Source organism: Diadema setosum, chromosome 3, assembly GCF_964275005.1.
Source record: "Diadema setosum chromosome 3, eeDiaSeto1, whole genome shotgun sequence".
Classification (NCBI taxonomy): domain Eukaryota; kingdom Metazoa; phylum Echinodermata; class Echinoidea; order Diadematoida; family Diadematidae; genus Diadema; species Diadema setosum.
In genome coordinates, this window is record NC_092687.1 from 5,816,049 (window position 1) to 5,836,019 (window position 19,971).

At 37.7% G+C, this 19,971-nt stretch overlaps 1 protein-coding gene across 1 annotated transcript in view; it reads right to left on the reverse strand.

Annotated features, from left to right (window-relative positions):
- Positions 1-19,971, reverse strand: part of LOC140226686 (uncharacterized) — a 294,115-nt gene that overhangs the window by 260,855 nt on the left and 13,289 nt on the right. The window contains exons 4-10 of the mRNA XM_072307126.1: positions 14,423-14,590; positions 8,980-9,147; positions 7,551-7,715; positions 6,856-7,023; positions 6,156-6,323; positions 5,458-5,625; positions 3,599-3,769 (exon numbers count right to left, since the gene is read on the reverse strand). Coding sequence (XP_072163227.1) covers positions 3,599-3,769; positions 5,458-5,625; positions 6,156-6,323; positions 6,856-7,023; positions 7,551-7,715; positions 8,980-9,147; positions 14,423-14,590 — 1,176 coding nt within the window. The remainder of the gene's footprint in view (positions 1-3,598; positions 3,770-5,457; positions 5,626-6,155; positions 6,324-6,855; positions 7,024-7,550; positions 7,716-8,979; positions 9,148-14,422; positions 14,591-19,971) is intronic.

The window sequence follows — 19,971 nt, forward strand, 5'->3', positions numbered from 1 at the left end:
TTGTTTTCTTTCTTTTTTTCTTTTTCTTTTTACTTTTCGGCGTTTATATTTCTCCTATTCACAAATTGTCATTCCTTTAATTACACATGCCAAGTAAGAAATAATCTCACATCCGGATCTTATCACTGGGAATCTACACCCTACAAGCAATGCTTCTATGTAGATTCCTCATATTTCACATGTTTCATTGTCTTATAAGCTGTACTTGACAATGCGTCCAGGCTTTTGTATTGTGATGTTTATGTTTATGTTTTATGTATTTGTTGAAATGTGGAATATGGAGCAATAAAAAAAAAAAATGTTTTCTGCCGTTTATCCTTCCATCTCCTTTGTGCGTGTGTGTGTGTGTGTGTGTGTGCGCGCAAACGGTTTAGGAATAATGTCTACTGATCCCAGTGCCGGGAGAGAGTGAGGTAATGTAGATAATGAATTCAACCTCTCGCTAAAAAAAAGACCAATGGTATCCTACGAATTTTGTTTGAAAAATTCATGAAAATGTGCGAACAAAGAAGAATTTGAAGACCTGAATATAAGAGCGGCCCAAGTCCATTTTTTTTTTTTTTGCCAAATTCACTTTGACATGGGAAATTGTAGCTTATGCCTGGACTCATCTTGTGTACAAATGATAAATCCTAACTAATCCCGGAAGTGCCTGAAATGAATAAGTTAAATCTTATATTAAAGGCAGCCGATCGCCATCCCTAATGGTACGTAAACTCCGAACAACCGAAGTTTGTGCATGCAATTGTGCAATGCTACCACTGAAACAAGTGTGTGTGCGTGCGTGTGTGTGTACGCATCATACACAAACATTGTCACCGCGAGCTACGGTGATTGGAGGAGAGAGGCCAGAAGACGCTGCGGCGTGTGTGTGTGTGTGTGTGTGTGTGTGTGTGTGTGCGTGTACGCATCATACACAATAATATTGTCACCGCGAGCTGCGGTGATTGGAGGAGAGAGGCCAGAAGACGCGTGGCTCTTTCAGCCTCTCTTCATGTGCATGCGCACTGAGAGTGTGCGTCCATTCGGAAGCTCTCGTGGCTCGCTGGGACAGCCATTTTGGGTTAGGAGATAAGCACAGGGAGCTCTCTTGTAGCCTACCGTATTTTCGCTGACCCATTGAGCCAGCGCTATTCTCATTCGGGGGTCACTACATTTGATACAGAATGGGGGAGGCAGCGTGTTGCGTTCGTCTCCGTGCCGCACAAACCACTCGCCACGACTGAGTGTCTTTAATGTAAGAATGAAGGACTTGGGTCAATCTTACACTCATATTATAGCGTTCTCTATCATCCTCTCATCTCTATAGCAGAATACCATGTATATGGATCAAAGAACGACCAAGTCCATATGATTCAAAGAACGACCAAAGTCCATCACACAAAATGGCCTCTCCATAATTAATGTAAATGTTAATTGTCATAATAATATATGTTCTAATTTGTATATACAATGTTGCCTTCCCATCACACTTAAATAGAATATTATTGGACAAATTAAAAAAAAAATATGAAGCTTTTAAAAGTTTACTCGAAATGGTCTTCCATGGACTTCAATCGTGCTTATATTCAGATACTCATTTGAGTCTTACATTCTCGAGTCGATGGAGGCCGGGGACGAATTTCAATGACAATCGACCTTGAACACGAGATTTTTGACAATGGTTGACGAAAAACTAATCACAATGATGATTGACCAAATTAAAATTAGGATTTGCATTCTGTTAGTTTCTCGGGACGAATTTGAATGGAAAATCTTTGAAATTGAATTTTAGAAATGCGAAAATGGACGGGAAAACCTATAATACATAACAGATAGGAAAATAGGAGGGGGATGACTTGCGTAGAGATAAGAAGAAAGGAGAGAGGAGAGGTCTGTCTGCTTTCGCTACAACACAAAGTTAGATCACCTGGATCACTGAGTAGTAAAGCATGGTAAAGTATTTTCTAACCGAGGTACAGGTGAACAGTTACAAGTCATGGTCGGTTACATAATCATTACTCAATAAATTCAGAAGGGCGATATTTCCACGAGGGAATTTTGTCCAATACAATTACAATTACAAAGACATGAGATCACTGATATCAAGAGAGTGGTATTATCTTTACAGCTTTTTTTAAAAGAGTACATAGATTTTAACGTTCGAATTTCAGAAGGAAGAAAGTTCTAAATATCGGGTCCAGTGTGTCTGATAGATTTTAGAGCCAACACCATTTCAAGATTTGGTAAATAAAATTAATCAGACTGCTTAGCGGAATAAGAATGTATGTCCTTGTTTAACTAAAATAATGAGAAATTGTTCAAGGCTCGGTCACAAATGCCTTTACGAACCGCTACGAATGCCGTACGAACGATTTTTAGACGATTTCGCAAGATCTTCTTAAGAAGGCCGTACGAAACCAGCGTTTGTAGACCGTTCGTATACCGTTCGTAAGTTCGTAGCCTGGTCGATGGTCTTGTGTTAACTTCGTACGAAACCCTCTCTTCGTAAGGAGGCCGTACGAGCGTCGTAAAAACATCGTAAGAACTAGATTTTGTAGGGTCGAGAGACAATTCTAGAAGCCATAAATTCTTATGATGATTGTAAGAACGCCTCAAATCGTTCATAGAGGGCTCTTACGTCTTTCGTAAGAATGCCTCACGGACAGAGAATCGTACGGCGTTCTTACGAATAACTCGTCGAGTTTGTAAGGCGTTCGTAAGGGACTCGTAAGGCGTAGGCACACAATTTGTGCCACTGCTGAGTTTTTAGGGGGCATTTAGGCCAAACGCGCGAAGTTCGAATCCTCACTCTGTTCTGTTAGTGTTCGACCAGAAAGCATCTCTGTTAAATATGGGAAGGCAGTCAAAGGGAAGAGGGGAAAGGGGAAGAAAAGAAAAGAGGGACATGAGGAGGAAGGAGCGAGAGAGGTAGAGTTGGAACAACAACCTCCTCCTCCTCCTCTACTTGCAGATGCAGCTGCAGTTGTAGTCTCCTTGGCACTACTGCCATCTTGAAGTATGACATGTTTAACTGTTATAGAATTTCAACAGGACACGGCAGCGTCTTTTTAACAACCTGACAAAATATACAAAAGTCATAAAATCTTCTTACTAATGATTTGAGAGTGCCGTAAGTTGCAAGCACGAACATCTTACGACAAAAGAAATCGTAAGATGGCCGTAAGTCTGAGGAAAGAATTACTCAATGTAGTCTTACGAAAAACGTACAAATTCTAGGGCCATTCTATCACTGTCTTTTCTCTAAAAGGCTAAATTCTTCTTGCGAATTAAACACCGCATAAAATTCGTACGAATATCTACGAAATCAAGAAATCATACGCACGATGACATTGGAACGAACGCATCATGCGTACGAACCTTTGTGACCGTAGCTTTAGTTGGAAGAGGAAGAACCACAACCCGTCCTGCCTTTATGCCAAAGAAACCTTCAGCTTCTGTTGGAAAGACTAGAAAAGTTTTTATAGTACGTACAAATTTATAAAACATTGTTTGTTTTTTCTCTCCTATGAACGAAAGATAACACAGAACTCTGCTCTTTTGTTCAGTGTATGGTATTACATCGGAGATAAACAAACTGTAATGCAATGCAGGATACCTTTGCTCCTGACGCTGTTTCGGCGAGGGCCGCAAAGAATTGGTCTGCTATCCTGACATGACGTAGCTCCAAAGTCTTAAGGTTTGGCATGGTACAGATACTAGTGGCGTAGTAGGCTTGTGATGCAGCAGCCGATATGTCAGGCCCTCCATCGTGTTTTATTGATTCCAGCTATGTAGTACAGTAAGAGGGTGTAAAGAAGACACAAGTAAGAAATCATTAAGTGTCTCCCCAGAAAAGAAGAAAAAACAAAAACAAACATACAAGTCACACAATCAGGAGATAAGCAATCTGTCACGATTTAAGTACAAATCTTTTTATCAGAATATGTCACATGTAAACCATAACAGATTTACAAATGAAACTAAATAATTTGAGACAAAAGAATAATTGTGTTATGTCATGCAGGATAATTATGATGCTATAAATGGTTCGCCTTCTTAATTTTCATCAGAGACTCCCATGGAAAAAAAAAATATTTTATTAGTAACAGGAAGACCCCACAGCCTGTAATGCCTTAATGTCAAAGAAACTTTCAGCTGCTGTTGAAAAGACTAAAAAAGTCTTTGTGCTAAAGACAACCTTATCGAACATTTTTTTTTCTACAATGAATAAACGATAGCACAGAACTCTGCTCTTTTGCTCATTTTATGGCAGTACATGGGATATACAGGTTTTACCGGCCAATTTCGCACTTCTGTCAGTCCATTTGGTAAAAAGTTCATTCAATTTAGCGAAAATCCTCGTCACTGCACATTCTGTCATTCGAAATTGCAAGTTGGTCGTTCAATTTAGCATTTCGATCAATGAAATCTGCACATGTGCCTTTCGAATTCGTAAAACGAGCATTCAATTTGGCACGTGCTCTTCAGTCATTCAAATTCGCCAACAGTGGCCGAAAGGGGTATTTCAGTCATTCAATTTCGCGTATGGGCAGTCAAATTCCTAACATGTTCATTCAAATTAACGTCATGTTATTTCTTTCTTGAAAAGGTGATAACATGGTTAAACGCGTATTTCTATGTGACTTTTGTTTCATCCACGCACTGTTAAGCAGTAAAAGTACCATTTTTTTTTTACCATATATAACTCGAGTTTGTTGTTCTGTAACGCCCCTTTTCTTTCATACATGTTATTTTAGGCCTATTGATGTACCAATACTACAGATTAACTTCATCTTCTTACAGTCATGACAGCACAAGTTAGATACAGACGTATTTCTCAAGAAGACAGAATAAGAATTATAGGAACATTTGATGATCATAACCTTGACTTCCTAGAACTGGCCGACACACTGGGAATAAAGCACTCAACGGCCAGATAAGTTGTGGCCACATGATGCACTATATCTTCGGACTGGAAGAATCACTAAGCACACTGAAGAAAAAAAAAAAAAAACTGTTGCCAAAATCTCTAAATAAGTACGAAAATATGAAATGTAATGACGCTTGCAAAACAATAACTATGTTGACAAAAAAAAGAAGAAGAAGAAAGAACCAAGCATTAACATGTGTGCTAAATTGACTGCAAAAGATGTTGAATTGGATGCCCAAAAATGAATTTGAATGAACGAGTGCGGCATGACCGTGATCACGTGACTATATCATTCTAAATTGAATGAACGAATAACGAAATGGTGCTTGTTTTACGAATTTCAATTGAAAAAGTGTTAATTAGAATGAGGCTAAAGGTAATTTGAATGCTCCAAAATGAATCTGAATGAAGAGATCATGAAATTGAACTACCGAACATGTCATCTACGCTAAATTTCGCTAAATTGAATGCAGCAATTAGGAATTGGACTGACAACAGTGCGAAATTGGCCGGGAAAACCTATATTAACATGCAATGTGAGATACCCTTGCTCCTGATGCTGATTCGGCGAGGGCTACAAAGAACTCGTCTGCTATCCTGACATCATGTAGCTCCAAAGTCTTAAGGTTTGGCATGGAACAGATACTTTTGGCGTAGGCTTGTGATGCAGCAGCCGAGATGTCAAGTCCTCCATCCTGTTTTGTTGATTCCAGCTATGCAGTACAGTATGAGCGTGAATTAAGAAAAAAGACACAATTAAGAAATCATTTCGAGCCTCCAAAGAAAAAAAAAAAGCAAACAAAAAAGTAAGAACATATGTCACATATATTATGTGATAAGCAATATGTCAGCTTTAACTACAAGCCTAATTCTTTTATCAGAGTATGTCACACGTTAACCATAACATATTAAGCAATGATACAAATGTAAGATAAATGAATTGTGTAATGGCTTACAGTACAATTGTGAGTGTATACATGGTACTTTTAGTCGATTTTCCTACGAGACACCCACGCACAAAAATAGTTTATTAGTAACATGAAACACCACAGCCCGTCATGCCTTTATGTTAAAGAAACTTTCAGCTTCTGTTGGAAAGACTAAAACAATCTTTGTACCAGTGAAAACCTTATCAAACATAGGATTTTCTCTACTATGAACACAAGGAACATAGATATCTGCTCTTTTGTTCTGCGTATGATATTCATTACAGGTAAATAAACTGACATGCAATGTGAGATACCCTTGCTCCTGATGCTGATTCGGCGAGGGCTACAAAGAACTCGTCTGCTATCCTGACATCATGTAGCTCCAAAGTCTTAAGGTTTGGCATGGTACAGATACTCTTGGCGTAGGCTTTTGATGCAGCAGCCGAAATGTCAAGTCCTCCATCCTGTTTTATTGATTCCAGCTATGCAGTACAGTAGGAGCGTGAATTAAAAAAAAGACACAATTAAGAAATCATTTCGTGCCTCCCAAGAAAAAAAAAAACAAGCAAACAAAAAAACAAGAACATATGTCACATACATTATGTGATAAGCAATATGTCAGCTTTAACTACAAGCCTAATTCTTTTATCAGAGTATGTCACACGTTAACCATAACATATTAAGCAATGATACAAATGTAAGATGAATGAATTGTGTAATGGCTTACAGTACAATTGTGAGTGTATACATGTTTATTTTAGTCAATTTTCCTACGAGACACCCACACACAAAAATAGTTTATTAGTAACATGAAGAACCACAGCCCGTCATGCCTTTATGTCAAAGAAACATTCAGCTTCTGTTGGAAAGATTAAAACAATCTTTGTACCAGCGAAAACCTTATCAAACACAGGATTTTCTCTACTATGAACACAAGGAACATAGATATCTGCTCTTTTGTTCTGCGTATGATATTCATTACAGGTAAATAAACTGACATGCAATGTGAGATACCCTTGCTCCTGATGCTGATTCGGCGAGGGCGATAAAGAACTCGTCTGCTATCCTGACATCATTTAGCTTCAGAGTCTTAAGGTTTGGCATGGCACAGATACTCGTGGCGTAGGCTTGTGATGCAGCAGCCGAGATGTCAAGTCCTCCATCGTGCAATATTGATTCCAGCTGTGTAGTACAGTAAGAGGGTGTAAAGAAGACACAAATAAGAAATCATTAAGTGCCTCCCCATATACGAAGACAAAACAAAAACAAACACACAAGTCACATAATCATGAAATAAGCAATATGTCACGATTTAAGTACAAATCTGTTTATCAGAATATGTCACATGTAAACCATAACAGATTTACAAATGAAACCAAATAATATGAGACGAAAGAATAATTGTGTTATGTCATGCAGGATAATTATGAGGCTATAAATGGTTCGCCTTCTTAATTTTCATCAGAGACTCCCATGGAAAAAAAAAAAAAATGTTTTATTAGTAACAGGCAGACCCCACAGCCTGTAATGCCTTAATGTCAAAGAAACTTTCAGCTGCTGTTGGAAAGACTAAAAAAGTCTTTGTGCCAAAGACAACCTTATCGAACATTTTTTTTTTTCTACAACGAATAAACGATAGCACAGAACTCTGCTCTTTTGCTCATTTTATGGCAAGTACATGGGAGATATTAACATGCAATGTGAGATACCCTTGCTCCTGATGCTGATTCGGCGAGGGCGATAAAGAACTCGTTTGCTATGCTGACATGTAACTTCAGAGTCTTAAGGTTTGGCATGGTACAGATACTCGTGGCGTAGGCCTGCGATGCAGCAGGCGAGATTGCAGGTCCTCCAAAGTGTATCATTGATTCCAGCTATGCAGTACAGTAAGAGGGTGAAAAGCGACACAATTAAGAAATCATTACCGTGCCTTTTAAAGAAAAAAAAAAAACATATGTCACATAATCATGTGATAAGGAATATGTCAGGTTTTAACTAACAGCTTTATTACATTATTAGAGTATGTTACATGTCAACCATGACAGATTAACAAATGATACAAATGCAAGATGAAGGAATATGTGTAATGGCATATAGGATAATTGTGAGTGTACACATGTTTCTTGTAGTCGATTCTATTGCGAGACAACCACGGAGAAAAATTTGATTCGAATTTGATTTGATTTGATATATTGGTTCCTGCATTATATCATTACTCATGTAGACATATTCACGTATATCATTTACATTGGTGGTGCCATACACATAATATACACATAAACATTAATTTTTGACAAAGTAAGTTTATGCACTTCCTTCACAATGTACAACAAAACATATCAGCGATGAAATGAATAACACAGAAGGACTACAGATTAAGCATTGCTTGATTTACATGGTCAGCCCTCGTACGTAATACATAACAGACAGGAAAATAGGAGGGGGATGACAATACATAGAGATAGGATAGAAGAAAGGAGGGAGGAGAAATCTGTCTGCTTTTGATAAAACACAAAAGTTAGAACACCTGGATCACTGAATAGTAAAGCATGGCAAAGAATTTTCTCACCGACGTACAGGTGACCAGTTACAGGTCATAGTCGGTTACATAACATTACGCAATAAATTCAGAAGGTCCATATTTCCACGAGGGGATTTCGTCCAATTCAATTACAAAGAAATTATAAAATCAATGATATCTAGAGAGCAGCATTGTCTTTACAGCTTTTCTTGTAAAGAGTCGTATCATAGACTTTAAAGTTCGAATTTCAGAAGGAAGAAAGGTCCAAATATCGGGTCCACTATGTTTGATAGATTTTAGAGCCATCACCATTTCATGATTTTGTAAATGAAATTTATCAGACTGCCCAGTGGGACAAGAATGTAAGTCCTTGTTTTACTAAAATAATGAGGAATGGTTTAGTTGTAACAGGAAGACCCACAGCTTGTCATGCCTTTATGTCAAAGAAATGTTCAGCTTTTAAAGGAAAGACTGTAAGAAGTCTTTGTAGTATGGAAGACATTATCAAACATCGTTTTTTCTCTACTATGAACAAAAGCTTACACAGAACTCTGCTCTTTTGTTCAGTGTATGGCGGTACATTGGAGATAAACAAACTGCAATGCAATGCAGGATACCTTTGCTCCTGACGCTGTTTCGGCGAGGGCCGCAAAGAATTGGTCTGCTATCCTGACATGACGTAACTCCAAAGTTTTAAGGTTTGGCATGGTACAGATACTCGTGGCGTAGGCTTGTGATGCAGCAGCCGATATGTCAGGCCCTCCATCGTGTTTTATTGATTCCAGCTATGTAGTACAGTAAGAGGGTGTAAAGAAGACAGAAGTAAGAAATCATTAGATGCCTCCCCAGAAAAGAAGACAAAACAAAAACCAAACACACAAGTCACATAATAGGGAGCTTTATAGATTTTGACGCGCAGATGTTTGAGACGACGAGTGGGCTGGACGTTCTCTTCTCCCTTGCGTCGTGTTGAAAAATAGCTTTAGATTATACGCTGGGACGCAACGTACAAAAATAAAATCGCGCCCCAATATGATCAGGGCCCTGTTTCATAAAGCTGTTCGTATAAGTTACGAGCAACTTACAAGTGACTGGTGATCAGTTCTGATGTGCTATACTTAACAGAATTTCCATAATTTAGCACAACAACTGACCACCAGTCGCTCGTAAGTCATTAGTAATTCTACGAACAACTTTATGTAACACCCCCCCCCCCCGTTCATGAAGTAGTTCTCTACGTTGCCAAATGTGCGGACGTAAAAATAGCCCAGTACGCGTAGTGAAAAACTCAGGCGACGCAAGCTAAAGATAGATCGACTTGACGCGCTCTCTGCGCTCGCTCAGAACATTTTTTTTTTCCTCTGAAAGTCCGCGCGTCTAAAATCTAAAGCTCCCTAGTCATGAAATAAGCAATCTGTCAGGATTTAACTACAAACTTTATCTTTTTATTAGAGTATGTCACATGTAAGTCATACAAGATTTACAAATGAAACAAAATAATGTAAGATGAAAGAATTATTGTGTATTATTGTCAAGCAGGATAACTGTGAGGCTGTACATAATTCGTCTTGTCAATTTTCATAAGAGACTACCACGGACAAAAGAGGTTTATTTATAACAGGAAAAAACCACAAGCTGTCATGCCTTAATGCCTTTACTTGCTGTCCTATCCGCGAATTCGGGGTTGTTCGTGCTTCCCTTGTGCCAACATATTTCATTCCTTTACAAACTCGTCAGTTGATATGCCTTCATATACTTTATGACTCTCCTTATGGCTAATCGACTCAATGCAGCATTTTGATTCCCTAGATGATGTTGAACTCTTAGATTTGTTTAACTCTTTATGTGCCATGGTGGAAACCCCCCTGTATGCCACGTTATTCTGAGACACGAAGATAGTCATGATTAGAGAAAAAATTATGTTTTTCCAATCTGTATAACTTTTACAAATTTCTGTTAAGCTGGACATAATAGTGAGCAAGGTTAAAGCGGAATGCCAAACTTTGCTTCCATATACAATGTATAACAATTCTATTTTCAATTTTTCTTTTGAATTACCAGTTGCTACATTACTGTAGAGGAATAACTTTTGCACATAAAATAGCGACAGAAACTTAAGTCTACGCGCAAAATCTAGTTGGGAACACCGCTTGATAGTCATTCACCACATAAAATACAAGTCGTATGTGAGAGGAACAAAAGCGCGAGAAACGCTTTGATTGTACCGCGGGATTAGCGATTCAATTTATCGATCGGTTTTGGCGGCTTTGTTTGTTGAGCAGAATATGCGAAGTTGGCACGCCGTCGACTGGGTCGGACTTGCGAACGCGGCACATAAAGAGTAAAAGGCTCCCCTTCGGAAATAAGTCGGAATATGTTACATTCGGTTTTTTGATAATCTTGTAGCCCACAATGTTAGATCATCTCATAGAGATAAATACACTTTGATTTTGAATATGACTTCACTCAAACTCCCTCTAAGTATGTCACTGTTGATAAATTTAAATATTTTACAAAGAGTTTTTTACAATTCATATTTTCTATGTTACATCTAAATATAAGGCGTATTACTAAACATTTTGATGAATTACAAATATTGATAGATAATCAAAATAAACATCAAAATTCAGTTATATGTCTAACTGAAACATGGCTATCATTTGATGATAATTTGCCGTATGCATTAAATGGTTATGATTTTATTAATAACAGTGTGAATAGAATGAGTGGTGGGGTTGCATTTTATTATCTAAAAAAAAAAATGAATTTAGCGTTTGTGATGGATTGAATATTATGAATGTATTTTAGAGTCCCTGTTTATGGAAATGTTTATTCCTCAAAATAAAAATAAAATAATTGGTATTGTTTATAGACCCTTAAGTTCAAGTCCGAAATATTTTTTTGGATTGTATAACAAACTTATTAAAAAGCCTTTTTTATTAACAAAAGTATTTTCTTAGCGGGTGATTTTAACATTGCTTTGATTAAGAATGATGATAATACATGTCAAGAATTTCTTTAAATATTTTTTGTCAGCCTCTTTTTTTCCATTAATTTCGAAACCAACTCGTGTTACAAATCATTACGCCACCCTCCTTGATAATATTTTTGCTAATTCTGTGCAGATTTTAAATTCCTCTATACTTTTATCTGATATTAATGATCATTTTTCTATTATAGCATGTTTTGATCTTGAACACTGTTAATATGTTTCATTTTTCTTCATCCAGACGTAGAGCTACACCAGCAAATTTGGCTAGCCTTGGTGCAGATTTTGATAGGGCTGATTGGTCTAGTGTTAATGATAATGATGATATAAATGTACTGTTTGAGAATTTTTCAGGCATAATTAATAGATATTTAGATGAGTATATTCCTAGATTAAAAGAAAAGTCAGTTAATTACACAACTTCCCCCAAATTACGATGGATTATAAAGTCTGCTCTCCGTCCAAGAAATAGGAAAAATCGGTTACATTATCATCTCAAAATGAAGAAAAAATACTGAGAAGTTAAACAATAAATATTTTCGTATAAAATATGTTAACGAAAATCACACGGTTGGAAAAGAGAAAATAGTATGTGATTCAGTTAGAAAAATATAAACATGACATAAAAAATCCATGGAAGGGGTTGAAGCAGGCTATGAATATATCAAAAAAGAAACCATATATCACTTAAATAAGACATGATAATAAGGTTTTTGAAGATCGCAATGATATAGCCATTATTTTTTTCATTCTTAAGGTTCAGTGATTGGAGAGAGTTTGGCAGAGAAAATATCGCAGTCAAATGTACATTTTTCTAACTTCTTAGGTCAATCCAATTCCAGTTTATTTTTTTTTTTCGTTCCAACAACAAACATATGACATAATGAATATTGTTACTGCAATAAATAACAAGCGAAGTGCCGGTTATGACGATATCAGTAATTTTATTTTAAAGGGAATTATATCTTTAATTGCTGACCCATTCTCATATATTTTCAAAAAATCCATATTAAGGGGTGTTTTTCCTGATTTTATGAAAATAGGTAAGGTTTTCCCTTTATTTGAAAAGAGGAGATGATTCTTATGTAAGTAATTATAAACCTATATCTTTGTGATCATCTTTATCTAAAATATTGGAAAATTAATATTTACAAGAACAATTATTTTTTTTTTTTTCAATTTTCATAGTGTCTTTACAAATTCTCAATTTGCGTTTCGTCAGAAACATAGCACCATTTATGCTCTTTTAAATTTAATTGACCACGCTGCGCATGCTATTGATAATCATTCTCATCTTATTGGTATCTTCCTGAACTTCTCCAAGGCCTTCGATACAATTAATCATGAAATATTACTTTATAAACTGTCTCATTATGGAATACAGGGGAAGGCCTTGGAGTGATTCAGCAGTTACCTAAAAAACCGTAAATAATACGTGTCTCTGAACGAGAGCAGCCCGAGTTTAGAATTCATTAAATGTGGCGTCCCACAGGGTAGTTTATTAGGACCTTACTTTTTATCATCTATATTAATGATTTGCAGATCATCTGACATACTCTCATTCATACTTTTTGCCGATGATTCAAATGTTTTCTTTTATCACCAAAATCCAGATACTCTCGTACGCATTAATTCCGAACTGAAAAAAAGGAAACTCAGTGGATAAGAGCTTTTAAATTATCACTTAATCTCCAGAAAACTAAGTATATATTCTTTTTAGTAATACTATAGAAGATTTAGGCACAGGTATTATTTTGGATGACACTTTGTTAGAACGAGTATCTCATTTAAAATTCCTGGGTATCACAGTGGACGATAAACTTTCGTCGATGCCGCATATTACAAACATTTGTACAATAATTTCATGCTATATTGGTATTAGTAATAGACTCAAGTTTCATATTCCATTGCCCTCTTTGTTGTATGTTGTATTTTTTCTCTAATTCTACTTTTTCTTAATTATGGACTCTTAACATGGGGTAGTGCCCATCAAAATTTACTAGATAAACTACTGTTATTACAACAAAAAAAAAAACGGCTATTCGTATTATTAAATTGTAGCGTCCGGATACGTTCCCATACAGAGCCATTATTCACTAAATATAAGATTTTGAAAATTAAAGACTTGTATTTTTTTTTTCAAGTTGGTCAGCTAATGGTTAATTACAATGTTAATGCACTTCCCAGTAATTTCAATTCAATGTTCCCTCGGAACCAGTCTTTTCATAATTATCCCACCAGACAATGTAATGAGTTTCATTTAGACAATCTAACGATATCATTTATTGGCTCAGAATACATTTACATGTATACATACTGGTCCTAGATTTTGGAACTCACTAAGCTGCGAAATGAAAAATTCCCAATCATTGTATTCTTTTAAGCTCAAGTTGATTTTTTTTCTTTTAAATCCTCACTGATATGGTTTTTTTTTTGTTTTCATTAGCTATAGATTCGTCAACATCAGGGTTCATCATCCATCAATCCACCAATCATTCAACCACTGAATACATTATTACGTAATGAAGTAGCCATCTCAATCCTTGGACAGTTGCATCCAGCGCCAAGTCTATGAAGCACATTCTCTTTCATCCCCTGTTCCAATTCCCTTGTTCAGCGTGTAGGCATTCTCTCATTCTCTCTTTTTCTTTCTTTCCTTCCATTCTTTTCATCTATTCTGGCAAGTTGTGTCATGTTGTTGTGTTTCTCCTGTTTGTCCCGTCCTGTCGTATGTCATTTTTGTGACAAGTGTTTGTAAATAAGTAATTCATAAGTTTTATTAGTGGTTCACAATATACAAACTGTGCTTTTTAGTGGATCTCTCTATTGTTTTTTTTTTTCAATTGATGCATGACTTTGTTTATTTTTTTTTTTTTGCAGTATGCGCTCTTATGTTTATCGATATCATTTATAAATGTTTTTGCTTATGATGTAATACCTAATTTATCTTGTGTTATGACTTCTTGGAAAAAGAAGAATGAAAAAAAAAATGAATTGAATTGAACTCTGCTGTTTTGCTCAGTGGATGGCATTACATTGGAGGTATTAACACGTAATGCAATGTGGGATACCCTTGCTCTTGATGCTGATTCGGCGAGGGCGACAAAGGACTCGTCTGCTATCCTGACATTACGTAGCTCCAGAGTCTTAAGGTTTTTCATGGTACAGATACTCTTTGCGTAGGCTTGTGATGCATCAGGCGAGATATCAGGTCCTCCAGATAGTATCATTGATTCCAGCTTTGTAGTACAGTAAGAGGGTGAACAAAAGACACAAGTAAGAACCCATGTCCGTGCCTCCACATTATAAACCAATAAGATAGCGAAAACGTAATGTCACATAATCATGTGATCAACAATATGTCTTGGTTTGAACTACAAGCTTCATTATTTCACTAGAGTATGTAACATATTAACCACAAAAAAATTAACAAATGATACAATTGTAATATGAAGAAATAATAATTGTGTAATGACATAGAGGATAGTTGTGAGTCTATACAGATTTCGTCTTGTCGATTTTCTTTACAGACAAACCTCGAACTAAAATTTCATCTAATTTTGATTTGATTTGATTTGATATATTGGTTCCTGCATTATATAATTTTTCATGCAGATACATTTACGTGAATATATTATATACATTGTTGGTGCCATACACACTTATACATACACATTATTATTTTTTTTTTTTGGATGAAGTAACTTTCTGCATTGCCTGTACAATGTACAACAAAACATATCAGCGATGCAATAAATAACACCGAAGGGCTACAGATTAAGCATTGCTTGACTTGTATGCAGCCCTCGTACATGATAACATAAGAAAATAGGAGGGGGATGACTTGCATAGAGATAGGATAGAAGAAAGGAGAGAGGAGAGGTCTGTTTGCTTTCTCTAAAACACAAAGTTAGATCACCTGGATCACTGAATAGTAAAGCATGGCAAAGTATTTTCTCACAGAGGTACAGGCGAAGAGTTACAGGTCATGGTCGGTTACATACCTTTACGCAATAAGTTCAGAAGGGCGATTTCCACGAGGGAATTTCATATAATACAATTACAAAGACGTTATAAGATCACTGATATTGAGAGAGCAGCATTGTCTTAACATCTTTTTCAAAAGAGTACATAGACTTTAAAGTTCGAATTTCAGAAAAAAGAAAGTACCAAATATGGGGTCCAGTGTGTCTGTTAAATTTCAAAGCCATCACCTTTTTAGGATTTTGTAAATGAAATTTGTCAAGACTCCCTAGCGGGATAAGAATGTATGTATTTGTTTGATTAAAATAATGAGGATTGGTTTAGTTGTAACAGGAAGACCCACAGTCCGTTATGCCTTCATGTCAAAGAAACTTTCAGCTTCTCATGGAAAGACTTTAAAAGTCTTTGGCTGCGTTAATCAACTTTCCCCAGTTTAAACGAATTTCGAAAGCCCTTGCGATAACCCTTTCCATAGCCCTTTCCATAGCCCTTTCGAAAGCCCTGTCTACTCCCTGTACTATTCATGTGCCGCTTGTTTTCGTCGGCTGCGTTTATCAACTTTCGATAGCCCTTTCGATAGCCCTTTCCATAGCCCTTTCGAGAGCCCTTTCCAAAGCCCTGACTGCCTGTACTATTAATGTGCCGCTTGTTTTCTAAGACGGGACGGCGAAAAGCAATTGTCATCCAAAAGACATATCTTCCTTTGAGAGTGAGGAGTCATGATACAATGGCACATGAATCAATTGTCTTTCTATCTGTCAGGCAGCTCCAGTTTAGCACATACTTCAAATATTTCTGAGTGGCGGCATGAGAAATGGGATCAAAGGGAATGAGACTGTTGTTACTCTATTTCTCAAACCTTGTTGGTGAGAGAAACACCTCCTTGTTCCAAGCATATGCGTGCATTACACAAAGCTGTATGTATACACCTGTGTACACGTACTTGTGTGCACTTTACGTGGCGCGCGTCTTTTCAGAAACCGGAAACGCATGGTTGCGTAACCGCAGTACTTGGGGCTTTCAAAACAGCTTTGCGTTTATCAACTTTGAAAGGCTTTTACAAACAGGTTTCTAATAACCTGTTTAGGAAACCTGTTTGGATCGTCACAAATTTCGGGCTTTCGAAAAGGCTTTCCTAAAGGGCTTTCAAAACAGCTTTGCGTTTATCAACTCGTAAAAAATTCCTTGAAAGCTGTTTGGATAACCTGTTTCTGCCGAGAAAAGGAGTTGAAAAACACAGCCTTTGTTATACGGACAACCTTTATCGAACACTGATTTTTTTTTGTTCTCTACTACAAACAAAAAATAACACAGAACTCTGCTCTTTTGTTCAGTTTATGGCATTACATTGGAGATAAACAAACTGTATTATTACCCATGCGAGGTAGTTTTGCAAGGCAATTGCAGTTGTTATTTTGCAGGGTCGTGGAGGTCAGCAGGCGACATTAGAGCATAACATTATCACGACCATCCGGGTCTCGCCAATCCCTTTACATGTAAACATTCCGGTCGACCACAAAGCGAAGACATTCAAGGACGTTGCTGTGTGTCGGTTACACTCACCGTGCACAAAACAAATCGGCGACACACGCATCGTTCAATTCCCATACGTTAGCACGTAAAAACGAGGACGGTCGCTGCGAGTGTGTGAGCGAGCGGGCGGTGTACCTGATTGTGCATGGGGTTATGTGCAAGCATGTGGGTGTAGTTGAGCACAGTGGCGTAGGGTTCGACCTGACGCCGAGTGGATTTTGTTACAGTGAGTCGGGAAATTGACATTGCAGGGGCCGCGGAACCGGAAGAACCCAAAACCCCCAAGAAAAAGAAAACAACAACAAAAAACAAACAAAAAAACACACTTTTGGATCGTGAAAAAAAAGGAAAGAAAGGGGAAAGTCGGGGGAAAATCACACTACCCGAATTTCTCACAAATAGTATGCTTCATATCGCTTTATCTTGATTTAAAAAAAAAAAAGCAAAAGCTCCGTCGAGTGAAAGAGAGCATCCCACACCCTCCCCCTCTACCTCATTAGACTTTGTACATACACACAAATGATGCACACGCGGAATAAGAGCTAAATGCCGTGATATGCTATTAACACTTTAATGAAAAAGTATTAATTGTTTCCAAAAATATTTACTTGGGGGGGGGGTTGGGCTGGGGATCGAGCCAGAAAAAAAAAAAAATCCAAGTATTGCACCAAAAGTTTGCACCAGATCGCTTAATTTCAGGTCTGAAAATGTAAAATTACTTTCGTGTGGGAGGAGAAATATCCCTTTTGTATATACACCCTCATGAGCATGCCTTTTCTGTTTGATTGCTTAACAGACAACTTTCACGAAATAAATTGTAACAATAAATTAACACAAGACGTTTATCTATTGCTACCGCTTTATAGGCAAATTGTTCAATAATAATCCACATCAAAATATCCTGCTACCTTAAACAAGTGGGGCCGTTTCAAGTCGATAAAAGACGGAATAACATGCATCAAATTGCACCATTTACAAGAAAAAAATGCAAAAAGTTCTCACAGTGGGAGGGGCAATACCCCCTCCCACACCCTCACCCTTCCCCCGTTCATTCCGCTCGCTCGGTCTCGGTCGCTTCGCGCCTTCCCAATATCACAAGATCATTATCCAGGCTACGCCGGTGTGTGTGAGCGGGAGATTTCAGGAGAATAAAAGGCGAAAAATGCAAAAAGTTCTTCCAGTGGGAGGGGGAACATCCCCCACCCACACCCTTCCTTCCCTCCGCTCGCTCGGGCTCGCTCGCTCGGGCTCGTTCGCTTGGCTCCCTCACATAGTAACTGCCGCCCTCCCACGATCAGAAGATCATTATTCATCCCAGGCTACGCCGGTGCGTCTAAGCGGGTGTGTGTGTGTGTGTGTGTGTGTGTGTGTGGGGGGGGGGGGGGGGGTGACCTTGATCAACCCCCCCCCCCCCCCAAGACTGAAAAAAAGAAAACGTTCCGCGGCCCCTGCATTGTAATGTAACTGCTCGAAGATTCCTAGAATGCCGGAAAATGGGTAATGATAATAAAAATTATGTGACCGTACATCACAAAACGAAAAAAAAAAAAAGAGTCGCACCCCTTTATTTTACGTGAGGACTGAACAGAGGTGAGACTTGTCAACTAAGTCAATATTAAGTTTTTTATATTTTCTGAAAGAGCTACCCTTCTTCTACATAATTCTCAAGTTTGGGATCATGAAATGAATGTGAAAGAGCATTTTCAGCAAGTTTTCTAAAACCCTTTTTTTTTTTTGCAGAGTAGTGAGATCAAATAAGTCTTAGAGGCCCTGTAGAGCCCACTAATGTCAAAATCGCCCACCAATGTCAAAACAACCACTAATGTCATAACACGTCGACGACAAATGTCAAAATCGGATAAACCACTTATGTCATAACACGTCTACGAAAAATGTCAGAATTTCCATTTTTACTGCAAATGTCATAACACGTCGACGACAAATGTCAAAATCGGATTAAGCACTAATGTCATAACACGTCGACGACAAATGTCAAAATTTCAAAATTTCCTGCAAAATGTCATGACGCGTCAGAAGGGCGGATCGAGGAATTCCATAAAGGGGAGGTGCCTTTACAAAATCAAAGGCTGGCGCGACCCTCGCCCCCCTCCCCCCCCCCCCCATTTTCTTATTTTCATTTCTGTTGTGTTCATAAAATAAATAGAGGGGGGCACTAAAGGGGGATGCGCCCCCTCTAAATCAGCGATTGCGTCAACCACAAATGAAGAGCTCAGCTCATCCATTTTTCATCAAAACCCACTTTTTGGTGTTGATGTACTTTTAGGACCTCTTTACACCTGTACTAACGAAACGTTGAATTTCCAACTAGAAAGTGTTCAAAAATACATTTAAAAATCAGTTCGGTTGCAAAAGGTACTACATCCATTTTAGTTGCGTTGCAAAAGGTCCTACATCCACTCCAATAACATCATCGGGAAATTGACCAATCAGAGACCAGCACTGGCTTGACCCTCTACCATTGTCTACTGACTTAATCTGTTAACAATAGAAGTTGGCTTTTGGCTTTTTGGCTTTCTGTTAAAATCGCCAAGCAAATCTGACCAATATCTTGACAAACTCATCACATTTCAATCAAGCAATGTAGGAAAATGAAGGAGAACTCATAGACAAAACAAACCATTCCAGGAGAAGGATCGTGAATAATAAGCAGTAGAGACGATCAAAGGAGAAACGGCGGAGAAACAGGAGAAATTATGCGACTCTCATGTTGTCTCACGTACTGCATTTACTGCTAGTTACCGGTACTGTGCGTTATTGCTAAGGTGTTGAGTTTGAGCTATAAATTGTCTCCAGAATTGAGTACAGACACTTTTAGGTATGATTTATTTCTTACATAAATAGCTTCACAGCTAATAAGTGTTGACAACTAGTATGAAAGCAAAGTTACTTTGTTAAATGTATACAATGGCATGGAATTCTAACATCCCTACCAACAGTGCTATATACCTGTGGGCATGCTGTGCTCTGCTATACGTGCATGATGTTAAGTACCAGGGCTTGAAAGTATACATAGTAACATACAGCTTTGAACAATAGATTTATATTTATTCTTGTAAATGACACATTTTGCTTAGTTAGGTAC